Below are 13,872 nucleotides of genomic sequence, written 5' to 3'. Positions count from 1 at the left end.
GAAACCAGCAGAGCTCACATTCAATCATCGCTTGCTTGGAGGGATCTCCTGAGAGTAGGGAACAATATTGACAACAAGGCCCAAGATTTGATTATAGAAGAGACGAAAACCTGGAGAGTTAGTAAAATTACTATCAAAGTACAATCCACTCTTGAGGGAGCATGTGCTTCAAACTAAGCTTTGTTCCAGACCGAATACATACATGTCTCCACAAATACAAAATGAATTTATTACAATATTGGGGGATCACGCTAAAAAACAAATCATACAGCAAGTAAAACAAGCCAAATATTTCTCTATTATTTTTTGACAGTACCTCTGACATCTCAAAGCTGGATCAAACTTCCCAAATTTTAGGGTATGTTGTCATGGATAATGACGGGGTGCAGGTTCGTGAGTGTTTTGTTGACTTCATCGACACAAAGGACAAGCATGCTGCTGGAACCGCTGAGATGATTTTAGAGAAACTGCGTTCGGATGGCTTAGACATAATGGACTGCAAGGGTCTAGGCTATGATAATGCTGCGGTCATGAAAGGTCAAAATTACGGTGCCCAAAAACGTATTCTAGAAGTCACTATTCAATGCCTGCTCAAACCATTCTCTTAATTTAGCAGAAACTCGAGCTGCAGAAGCTGAAGTCAATTCGGTAACTTTTTTTGGTACACTGGACCGTTTACACGCCTTTTACTCAACTTCAACACACCGCTGGGATATCCTCATCAAAATAACCCGAACTAGCCTTAAACGTTTAGTTAAGACCCGCTTGAGCGCCAGAGGAGAAGCCGTCAAGATAGTTAGGGATACATTTTCTAAAATTATAGAAACTCTGGAGACATTAACTAGCAGAGATGGAAATTCATCGACTAGATCTGAAGAAGGTGGATTATTGGTTGCTATTCAGTCTTTTAATTTTCTCACCTATCTTGGACTTTGGGCTCCTGTATTAACTGAAATTAATGATGCGCAAGTCTACCTTCAAAAACAAGGATTGATTGTCTGTCTATTCGAGACTGCTCACTCAAACTAAAAACATTAGAGACATTTTTAAGTAGTAATCGAGAGGACATCGCTGAAGCCAGCATTACCTTAGCCAAAAGTGTGTGTTCAGATCTGAGAATCAGTACAGAACCTCAAAAACGTATTGGCCATAAGAAAAAGATGCCTGGTGAGAAAAGTGACTACTCTGTACTTACACACAAAGAAGAGTTACGAAGGGACATTTATTCTACCTTGGACAGGATTGTTCAAGAAATAATCACCCGATTCGAGCAACTTCATGATGTAGCAGATAGATATGAATTTTTGTCGCCTTCCCAGCTATTAAATCCTCAGGTCGAAATCAATCTCGATTGTACTCCTAGCGACATTGATAAAAACGAATTTCTGCTGGAGCGAAAGAGGCTTCAACGGTTTGTCAAGTTTCACCAGAAGCCTCCGCACTTCCAAAACAAGGACCTGTTGAGCTCTTGTATTTTATTAAAAAATATCAGCTAGATGATTCAGACCCGAATATCGTCACCATGATTCGCATATTTTTTACTATTGTGGTAAGCGTCGCTACATGCGAGAGAAGTTTTTCCCAAATTAAACTGATCAAGAATTACTTGCGATCAACGATGACAAATTTACGACTCACTAATTTGACAATTTTGTCCATTGAACAAGAGCTGGTGGAAAAATTGATTTCGATAAAATTATTGATACTTTTGCCAACAAGAAAGCGCGTAAAATTCATTTGTAGCATGTTTATGTAAAAGTGATTTTTTAAATTAACAATATTTGATTAATGAATACATATTATTTTGAACAAAAAAGTAAGGTTTAGCAATGTTATTAATTAGTTATTTTTTTTTTTTTTTGGGGGGGGGGCATCAAGATGAGGTACCGCACCAGGCATCATATACTCTAGCTACCCCACTGTCTAAAAGTATCATGTACTTTTTTTTTGTTTTAATCTATTTCATAGACATTTCGCTTAACCTTTTATTTATGTCACAAAGTACTAAACAAATCTGCTTTAAATAGTCATAACCATAACCCTAAGCCTAATCCTAATACACTCATCTAGTTCGTCAGCACCCACTTTCTGTCCCAAACGGCAATTGTTATAGTTCTAATACTCAACTTTTCTCAGCCTTTTCGTTCATCATTTGGGATGGGGGGGGGATAGTCAGAGTTTACACAAATTATTGAAGGGGTACTCATATGTTGAAAGTTTGGGAAACACTGGGCTAGACTGAAAGTGGCAGACAGACAGACAGGCAGATAGATAGATAGATAGATAGATAGATAGATAGATAGATAGATAGATAGATAGATAGATAGATAGATAGATAGATAGATAGATAGATAGATAGATAGATAGGTAGATGATGGATGGATGGATGGATAGATAGATAGATAGATAGATGGATGGATGGATGGATGGATGGATGGACGGACGGACGGACGGACGGACAGACAGACAGACAGACAGACAGACAGACAGACAGACAGACAGACAGACAGATAGATAGATAGATAGATAGATAGATAGATAGATAGATAGATAGATAGATAGATAGATAGATAGATAGATAGATAGATAGATAGAAAGACTTTTTTCGTTATATTTTCTCATATCTTATAATTTCCTTACTGTTTCCATCTTCCTTGTCCACTTCGCTAGGTAATGTCTGAGAAAATTGAAATGCTCTAATGTTCAGAAGTCTTGAAGAGACAGCTGCCTTCCTCTCTTTACCCTCCCTAGTAAACAAATTCAAAAAACCACTCGTAGAATAGAAACACTCAGGAACAATTAAAAAAAAAAGGATTGATTGCTCGGTGGGAGGGGAGGGAGGAGAGGGGGGGGGTCCAGTTAGATGTGACTGACGTCTCGGACGTATCTTCAGAAAAGAAGATATATATATAATACGTCCTATTCTAAACCTTCTGCAGGACGGCAAGGGATGTGGCGGCAGGGTTCGAACTAACTTTGAACCCAAATCCATTGAGACTTACTATCAGGCAGCCATCTTACGTCCACATACTTTTAACAATACCTCTATTCAAGTCAGATCTTCACGGAACCAGCAGAAACCTGGATCCAGCAATCTGGACAGCTGATCTCAAAAATGGCTCTAACGATTTTCCTAGAACTTTAACAGCTGGTGTATATCACTGATAAAAATCGTTGACCACACGGAGAAAACTCTAGTTTGACCGTTATAATTTTTCAAATATAAAATAAATAAATGTAAATTTTGCTGGAGAATATATCAAGGCCAACATGGCGTAGTCAGCCGTATTACAGTAATTATGTGAAAACAATACATTTAAAGATGCTTCAATTATATTTCATTTTATAAGTGTTGCTTACATTTTTACGTAAATCTAATATAGACTACATCTAGATTCTAGATCTAGAAGTAGATCAAGACTAGATCTTCAAGAGTTCTCAATTAGAACTTCAGATCTAGTGCTAGATCTAGATATCCATATAATGAACATACCAATAAATCAGTCCTCGCTGGCCGAATCGAAAAATGCGCATGTTCTAACGGCTGACACTGTTACGGATTCGATACTCGAACTGAACAAATACATTTTTACAATAATTTTTAAAAATTATTTTATTGTATTTATAATTTAATAATGGAGGTATTGGCTTAATTTTTTAAAAAGTTTTTCTTGTTATGCAATATGAGTAAACTATAATTTTGTGGTATCATAAATAATAAGATAATAATATAATTTTAACTTGTATTAGTAGTCTTTACGTCTTCTGGTTAATGTAAAAAGAAGAATCGGATTTCTATGAGAATGAAAAGGACATTTAATGGTCATACACTTTTTTTATACAGCCTTTATTATATTTTTTACAAAGCTTATATCCGCTCACCCCGTCTGTCCGTCTGTCTGTCTGGTTCATGACCCGAATAGGGTACCGACTGCCCCTGCCATACTGGTTTGGGCAAGGTTTTTTGTAGTGCTACCTTAATGTTCATTCAATGCACATAGAACATGAAGAGGAAGGCACTGCACAACATCCCACCAGAAAGAAGGAAGAAAGCGATCATTCTATTTGAGCTGCTTCCAAGTGATCAACATTTATCACAGCTTTTGTTTCTGAGGGCTCTAATCCTCGGAGCATGGAGACTCACATTCTCTTTACCGTTACGGCCGTGGGAAGCGCACAGTTTAAAAAAGGAATCCACTGAGAAATGTTGTCAGATTGATGAAGATTTCTATCGTCCCCGTTAAGGGCAATGAACTCGGTTCCATATGATGCCTTTCCCTCAGTGCTTTTTGTGCTGCCTTAGTGGTCTATCCATTTCTTCTCTTTAAGGTTTTCACCAGGGGCTTAGATAGTAGAGAACGTATGAGGGGGCGTTGAGGCTGAGAGATGTTAGGTGCCTTCGCTCTATGTCTCGTCCAAACGGAGGTAACACTCAACACTGGAGTAAGCAAACCGATTAACACAGGCGAAAGGCCAACAATATAAAGCTATTCTACGCTGATGAACGGTGTCGAACAAGAAGTTGAATACGTAATGAAGAGGATCGTCGAATGTAGTATTCTCTAAATTCTACATCAGAAACTATAGCCGACCGTAGTCTAAAGCTGCCTAAATTCTACTGTTTACTTTTTGGTTTACACTTTCCTAAATCCTAGTCTTGTTTTTTAATACTGACGTCACTGACTCTAAGCAAAACTTTTCCTTTTTATGAAACAAATAACTTTTCGCGCCAAAGTCCAAATCATGTCGTAACTGTGGTAAAGCGCTTGGCCTTCGAAACGATGGTCTCGAGTTCAAATCCCGTCGAAGACCTATTTTTCAGGTTTGTCTTATATTATCTTATAAAAATACAGACGTTATTTAGAGAAAGAAGATGATTACGTCAGACGAAGACCTATAAAGAAAACTAATTCAGCTTATACCACCGCTTCAGTCAATTACCATTTTTTCCCCTTGTTCGAGATACCAAACAAAATAATTTATTACTAATAGTTAATTAACTAATAAGTTTTTTTTTTTTTAATTGATTCTTGTGTTGTTAGGTAAAAGAAATAATTGTGCGAAATTTCAGCTTGATTCGAGACTGGGTGTGGGGGAACTCACGTGTACAAACAGACAAAGTGAGTGGATATAAGCTTGTAAAAAAAAGGGTAGAAAACTGTAAATTTAGACCAAAAGTTCTTCATCTTAATCGACGCTGTGTAAGGGTGCAGGGGTGTCGAATATGATTCCAGCTTCTTCTACGTTCTCCCAGAGCGCCGTCGCTGTCGTTAAACCCTCTACTGATAAACTACATCACACGCACATCAAGAGCCGAAGTTATAAAAAAAAGAAAGGAGGGGAGGAGGAAGTATTTTGCCCCCACGAAAGGAGGCAGAGGAAAGAAAATGAAAAGGAGGGAAGGGGAAAACTAAATTGATTCTCTGAATAATTGATACGCCTACCCAGTGTATCAATCAAGGCTGATAATGTCGTGGTCATTACGGTCAGCCGCTCGAGCAATCCGATTGGCCACCACTGGACAGCAGCGCGTGAATACTAAATGACCTCATATGTGCCCAAAAAACCAAACATCATCCCTCTCTGTTTATAAAGGTCTGTAGGGTCACTTGATCGGACAATCGGATGTAAAAGGGACATAAATGCATACATAAAGAGTATAGAGCAAGAAGATTAATCTGTTGTGTGTGTGGGTCAATGATTGAATGGGCAGCTAATAGAGGCAGCTGTGATTCTGGTAGAGCGTGGCTGCTAGGTTATAGTCTTTCTGGGTGTATATCTAGTGAGACAACATGCAAAGCATCATGAGAGATTCCGTATAGGAGTATTCACAATCAGGGTCGTCTTTAGGCCACTGCAACTTATGTGGCCGCAGTGGGCCCCGCACTTTCATAGGTCCCGCACTAATTCTAGTTATAAATTATTAAATTAAACCATTGTAACTTATATATAACATCAGGGTTTGCGCGCCTCCGGATTTTCCAGGGCCTTCTGGAAATCTCCTGAAATTGCAAAATTTACAAGAAAAAATCTCCTGAAATTAATAGAATCTCCTGAAAAATAGACAAATTTGTCATTTTGGGGTGCCTAAAGTACTCGCGATAAAAAAAAAACAAAAATGGCAATTGTCAGCTTTCAATTAATGAAAATTTATTGCAAAGACGAATGTATTTTCTAATACAAAATCTAAATTTTGAAATTATTCTTATCCCTACCCAGACTGGACACCGCGCAAGCCATTTCGCATAGGGCCCGCAATTGTTAGGGCCGGCCCTGTTCACAATACACATGTTGTATTACATTTTGTTTGTTAACAGCGCTTTATAAAAAAAAATATTATTATTATTATTATCCAGTGTTGCAATATTAGTTCTAGTACAAAATATATACATAGGATATACATGTATATGTACACAGAATGCTTCAGATAAAATAATTTCTCCACATTGAATGTATTTAAATTAACAGCAATATACAATTACGGTTGTGCGTTGTAAGCGTGGTTGAGAGGCTAAGTACGCTTGAACTTGACTTGGCTTGGCTACCTATGAATGGGGTTCGAGGTTCGACACCCTAAAGACAGCACGGAAAACCTTCACCCAGATTACCCCTCCCCCCCCACACACACACACACTGGTCCACAACTGAGATTGGACCATAGCGTTCTGAGCATGTTATAAGCATGAAAGTAACACTATATAAAAGCTATAATTAAATTATAATTTTAATTAACTATGCTTTGTTCTTCCTATATATATGTATATATGTAATAGGCGATACTGACTAAACCGAATTTTTTTCACCCTTCGGAATTAAACTTTTGTTATAAATTCTTTTACATTTAGGCTACTAACAAAGCCGCTGCTTGGACTCGCTGCATATGATAGTATATTGTTCCTATTTGGTGTCAAATTTTTCGTAACACGTTGATCTATTTATAAATCAGGAACTATAAATCATAATAAAAAGTTTTTAAAGTAAACAAATATTTAGTATTTCATCACTTAGATCAGTGGGTCATATGCATTACCTGTTACTAGTTGAACACGATGAATCGCTTAAGAAAAAATGGAAACCAATGGAGATGACCTAAAACTACCCAATATGTACCGTAGGCAGATATTTTGTAGGGACCGCTCTGCACCATGTGATGGACCGAATACGTCCTTCGTGTTTTCGAACAAAATGGCGTACAGCAGACGACCAGAAACTTTTTATAAACTAGACTTTTACTGTATCTGCTACTAGACTATTCTACTAAAACATGTCTATTATTGTTTTTGTTTCAGTCAAGAAAAAAAGAAAGAGACTCAGAAACAGGTAAGTTTTTTTTTTTTTTTTTTTTGTTTTTTTTTTTACAAATAATATGTCAGTAAGGTATTTTTTAGTCCAACTTTTACGTCGATAGAAAGAATGTTTCTTTGGTTTAAAAAATACACAGATAAACTTAATTATCGTTAGATTTTTAACCTACAGAAATCTAAATGCACATAAACACGAGTGTTACGTGCGCAGTGTCAATGTGGAATGGTGTTGAAAGGAGAGGGGAACCAATGTGGAATGGTGTTGAAAGGAGAGGGGAACCAATGTGGAATGGTGTTGAAAGGAGAGGGGAACCAATGTGGAATGGTGTTGAAAGGAGAGGGGAACCAATGTGGAATGGTGTTGAAAGGAGAGGGGAACCAATGTGGAATGGTGTTGAAAGGAGAGGGGAACCAATGTGGAATGGTGTTGAAAGGAGAGGGGAACCAATGTGGAATGGTGTTGAAAGGAGAGGGGAACCAATGTGGAATGGTGTTGAAAGGAGAGGGGAACCAATGTGGAATGGTGTTGAAAGGAGAGGGGAACCAATGTGGAATGGTGTTGAAAGGAGAGGGGAACCAATGTGGAATGGTGTTGAAAGGAGAGGGGAACCAATGTGGAATGGTGTTGAAAGGAGAGGGGAACCAATGTGGAATGGTGTTGAAAGGAGAGGGGAACCAATGTGGAATGGTGTTGAAAGGAGAGGGGAACCAATGTGGAATGGTGTTGAAAGGAGAGGGGAACCAATGTGGAATGGTGTTGAAAGGAGAGGGGAACCAATGTGGAATGGTGTTGAAAGGAGAGGGGAACCAATGTGGAATGGTGTTGAAAGGAGAGGGGAACCAATGTGGAATGGTGTTGAAAGGAGAGGGGAACCAATGTGGTATGGTGTTGAAAGGAGAGGGGAACCAATGTGGAATGGTGTTGAAAGGAGAGGGGAACCAATGTGGAATGGTGTTGAAAGGAGAGGGGAACCAATGTGGAATGGTGTTGAAAGGAGAGGGGAACCAATGTGGAATGGTGTTGAAAGGAGAGGGGAACCAATGTGGAATGGTGTTGAAAGGAGAGGGGAACCAATGTGGAATGGTGTTGAAAGGAGAGGGGAACCAATGTGGAATGGTGTTGAAAGGAGAGGGGAACCAATGTGGAATGGTGTTGAAAGGAGAGGGGAACCAATGTGGAATGGTGTTGAAAGGAGAGGGGAACCAATGTGGAATGGTGTTGAAAGGAGAGGGGAACCAATGTGGAATGGTGTTGAAAGGAGAGGGGAACCAATGTGGAATGGTGTTGAAAGGAGAGGGGAACCAAAATGGAGAAATAGAAACAATATAGTGTTTACAGTGTGAATGAAGATTAAATTATGTATAAACTATGAGTTTGTCGTTTTGGTGTTGGTGCTAAAGAGTCTCATCACATAACAAGACGTAACAACGCCCCCCCCCACACACACACATTTCTCTCAAAACCCAACTTATTCCCACACACATTTATCGCATCACACACACCGCATCGGGCACACACACATCTTGTTCGTCCCAAAAACATTGATGTCACATACGACATTACCCCTTTACATGGCCCCCTTACATGGCTCCCTTACATGCCCCCCTTACATGACCCCATTACATGGCCCCCTTACATCCTCAATACTCCCCCCCCCCCCCACGTTTCTCCAAACATCCTTCACATACACACACTCTCACCTCTACTAACCCCTCTTCAGACACACACACACACACCCTTTGCTCAAATACATTACATTCACAGAACTCACTTTCCCCACACATCACACCCACACACACCACACTGACGCGTTTTTCCACACATCCTCGCGCACACACTCTCACACTCATTTCTACCAACCCCTCATTACACAAACACACACACCCTTTGTTCAAATACATTACACCCACAGAACTTACTTTCCTCACACTACTCCCCCCCCCACACACACACCACATTGACACGCTCTTACAGATATTCCCTTTCCTTGTCTCCCCACACACGCGCACGTACATCCCTCACCTGTTGAAAGGGAGGTAATATCTTTTTTGTTCTGTCACCAAATCAAGGGAAACAACTGATAAAAATAGTTGGGTTCCAGCCATACAGTCTGGTATTAGGTACTCGCTTGCTGAACAGTAACTAAAACGGAAAAAAAAGCCCATTCTTTTTTTTTTATAAATATTTTGTGACGATAAATGAGCGCTAGAGACCCAATCTTTATGATATCTAACCATAAACTTTTCAGCAACTCAACAATCAAAGTAAATTTATTCCCTTGGCCTGTTACAGTCTAAATCTCTCCTCCCCCCCTTTTCCTCCTGGAAATGCGTCTGCCGAGTCCGACTTTATTACCAGTTGATTTGCGGCCCCTCCCTTGAGACGGCACGTGCAGTCCGCCGCGCGCGCCTGGTCAAGCGCTGTAAAGATTGGGGGTGAGTGTTGATGCAGGATCAAAGATCATGTGATGAGCGATGACCAATCAAATCGCATTAATCTTTCCCTGTGTTCCGCCCTTGTGCAAATAGAAATACACTAAACATCGTTTCTCTGTACTATTTTTTGTTTCTTGATGTCGTAAAATTGTTTTTTGATTCGTTTGTCACATAAACTGGAAATCGGATAGTCGTAATACCACCCACAATTCCATTTTTATAAAGAGATAGAATATACGCTAAGGGTACAAGAAATGAGGTCAAAGAAACACACGACATTTACATCGTCTGCAAAACAGATCAGATCGCAAGGTTTGAAAGGGAAAATATATAAGCTATACAAGAAAGGAATCAGTGCAAGGGAGTGGCAATGGTGTCAAACCTTCTCAATGCTCCCTACACAATACTACTTTAAACATTGTTTTTAAGATGTCTCACATTTTAATTCCGCCATCTTTGTCAACAATGCGCAGATGTGCAGATCACATGATCTGTGATATAAAACGCAATTGATGAAATGTCAAAATTAATGCAAACTTAATAATTGCGTTCTATGGGGCAGATTATATATTCGTCTTCTGTTTTGTGGCCCACGGTCACCGAGGGTGTCCTGTGTCTAGCACAACGAAAAGCCACCTTTACTTTTACCCAACTAATGTCGGGTAACCATTAGAGATTATCTTCACTGGGATTGGAATCCAAAACTTTCGAAGTTAAGTGCGCTACAACTCAGCCACTACGCTTCCTTACAGTTGTGTACCAATTAGTGAATGTAGATAAATATATCTTTGTATAATATAATGTTCTTTAAAAAAAACCCACAACGACTGATAAGCGGGGAACGACACCAGAAGCTAATCGCACCGGGTTACATCTCTCCTAGTGACGCCTCTGCTTTAGACTATGTCATTGTCACGTCCCTAGTGACACGTCATTGTTCACATCAAGAATTAGAGCAGGGCCTATGAAAGTGCGGGGCCCACTGCGGCCGGCGCGGTAATCCTTTAATAATAAGTTAAAATGGTTTAATTTAATAATTTACATCTAGAATTAGAGCGGGGCCTATGAAAGTGCGGGGCCCACTGCGATCGCATAGTTTGCAGTGGCCTAAGGCCGACCCTGCATGTAAAACCAGGCGTATTCGGTGGATAAAATAAAACAACTGATAATTTAAAAAAAAGAAATTTTAAGAAGATATTTTTAAAAAGTTCCCCTTTCACACCTTTCCATCTGTAGGGCAGATGATGTAAAGGTCATCTGTTTGTGTGGCTCATAGTTAACGAGGGTGTCATGTGGCCAACACAACGACCAACCACCTTTACCTTTCCCCAACTAATGTCAGGTACCCATTAAAGCTGGATAGACTCAGAGGCTTCCAAGGATCCAGGTATAAAAAAATCACAGTCGTCACCAGGATTCGAACCCGGGACCCCCACCCACTCAGCCACCGCGCTTCAAAGATAACATAAACGTAAAGAAAAAATGTGTTAATCATGACTCGCTAGGTACCCAAGGGAGAGGCAGACAGGAGTTAAACAGCAGACATTCAGCATACCAACTCAATAAATAGAACTAAACAGTTTTTCTTAAAACAATTAATCAACAATGACTTTATCAGAAAGATCAACAATAGATGACAAACTCTAGAATCCCGTGGTCTTCATTTACAACAATGTGAACAGAAATACAAATTGATAAAAAAAAACCTGTTTGTATGATCAAAATATAAACACCATATCGTATTTTATAAAGTAGCCTACTCCCTTTCAGACCACCACTTGCTATTGCACAGATTTCTTAAACATTCTGAATCGTATGTTATAAGGTTTTCACTTTTAGATCTTACGATCTATGGGGCAGATGATGTAAGGGTCATCTGTTTCTGTGGTCCACGGCTAACGACTGTGGCATGTGGCCAACACAACGACCAACCGCCTTTACTTTCCCCAAATAATGTCAAAGTTGGATGGACTCGTGGGCGTCCAAATAGTTCCGAAATTCAAAATTACAGCCTTCACCAAGATTCGAACACTAGACCCTTTTGAATGGATGCCAAGCTCTTTACCACTCAGCCAACATGCCCCCCCCCCCGAATCATTGTACGTCATGTTAACACTAAAAGATTAGCATAAGGCTTTTGTGAGATTCAATATTGCAATCCAGAAAGTATCGCCTTGAAAATGCCAGTCCCTGATGTGACCTCTAGCATGGGCAAATAATCTATCCCAATGTATTAATACACCTGATAGAAACTATGACAAAATCAATGCGCAGACTCCGCACTATGGTGACATCACGTTTCGTTGATTCAACTCCAGTGGATCTCACGATACGAAAGAGACACTCAACTTGTAGGTTGCAAGCTCCGTCTGCCACTGTTACAAAGTTGTGGTACAACGGCTATCTTTTATTTTCTGAAAGCGAAACAAATTTTTTTTTTAATTTAATACTTATCTCGTTTATTCCTAATTCCCCCCCCCCCAAAACCAGTGACTCATCTGAGCTCATCCATTGTCTTCCGAGACAGAAGGAGTCATGTAATACAATACATAATTTTTAAAACTATTTACTATTAATAGTAAACTAGTTTGTTTTTTTAAAGGATGACTATATCAAAGAAGGGAAGTAACATCTCATACTACATTTTCATAAAACGGTTTTGCTATTTTCTATAACAGTATTATAACAGTATTATACAATATACTTCTATTACCACCTTTTGTATGTTCTGTGATAAAAATTATGAACAATTTAAGGAATACGTTTCCTTGTTCTTGTTTAGTTACATTCTGCATGTATATAATCCAAATATATTTATTTTAAAACAAAATGCAATGAACACTCTAAAACCTAACCTAGGCATGCACCCGCACTGCTTCATACATTATTCACGCCTGGAATTAAATACTCCCACGACGAACCTAAATAAGGTCGTAGGCCGAGACAATCATTATAGAAGGCCTGAACACTAACCTGCAACGCCACAACCCGTAGGCAGTTTAGACCAATAGCTCGTTGCCACGTCATGGGCTGCTAACTAAACAACAAGAATTACTTTGCGCTACAAACAAATTAATTTAAAAAGGTGATTTAGCAGAGCTAAAAAGAACAAAATAATCGGGCCTTAAACCTTTTAAAATCCTCACAATATCACTTTCCGTAGGCTATACACCAAATAAAGGCTAATTTATAGTTTGTTGCCATTCATAAAAATCTCCAATATTGTAAACCAGTTTTTAAATAATTTATATTCGCTGGCTTGGACATGTTCGCCGGATGGAGGACAAACGCATCCCGATAGTCATCCTCTATGGACAACTCGCGACTGGCTCAAGAAAAACTGGTCGCCCCCACCTCCGTTACATAGATGTAATAAAACGGGACCTCAAATCAATGAACATCAACAGTGACCATTGGGAAGACATAGCTCTAGACCGCTCCAGATGGAGAGAGAACATGGGCCTCAGCCCTGGAAGAAAAAAGGACAATGCGAAAAATGGCCAGCTCCTCTACCATCGAAGCAAAAGCCACCTTAACCTGCGATATTTGTGGACGGGAGTGTCACTCCAAAATAGGGCTCCACAGCCACAAGAGGAAGTGTGCGAGATGAACCATAGTCATTCTACGACTGAAGGAGGCCAATATATTCGTGTTGAATACTGTCAATATCAAGAAACAGTTAATACAGTAAACAAATTGCGGGTAACATTCTTTGAAAAGTATATATTTGTAATTTAGACGATTAGTACCACCACAATTTAATCACAAAGCATTTAAGTATGTGTAAGAAAAAGATGCACTTCTCCATGATATAAGTATAATATCATAGCAGTGATAATGCCAACTGTCATATGCTCAGATCCAAGATTATGGACTAGTTTGTTCGGTTTAATTTTTTTCTTATCAATCGCTATTAGAAGTCTGAAAAACAAACAGCTTGACAGCATTTAAATCCATTTTCAACATCAACAACTAGAATTAACAGAGATCGAAACGCTGGGCAAAAATAGATCGTTCGCTAAGGATAACTCTTGAACCTTTAAGATAAGATAAGAAAGCGATTAATGCCCCTGCTATGTTTTATGTCTTTTTTTTTGTTTGTTTTATTACGATCAATCTTGACATGGATAAA

At 39.2% G+C, this 13,872-nt stretch overlaps 1 protein-coding gene across 7 annotated transcripts in view; it reads left to right on the top strand.

The window, feature by feature from the left end:
- LOC106052086 (neo-calmodulin-like) overlaps window positions 1-13,872 on the top strand; it is a 137,498-nt gene that overhangs the window by 60,487 nt on the left and 63,139 nt on the right. For all 7 annotated transcript variants that reach the window (XM_056015379.1, XM_056015378.1, XM_056015374.1 and 4 more), the window contains one exon: window positions 7,290-7,320. In XM_056015379.1, coding sequence (XP_055871354.1) covers window positions 7,290-7,320 — 31 coding nt within the window. The remainder of the gene's footprint in view (window positions 1-7,289; window positions 7,321-13,872) is intronic.

Source organism: Biomphalaria glabrata, chromosome 17, assembly GCF_947242115.1.
Source record: "Biomphalaria glabrata chromosome 17, xgBioGlab47.1, whole genome shotgun sequence".
NCBI classification, from domain to species: domain Eukaryota; kingdom Metazoa; phylum Mollusca; class Gastropoda; family Planorbidae; genus Biomphalaria; species Biomphalaria glabrata.
This window is presented reverse-complemented; position numbering and strand designations above follow the sequence as displayed.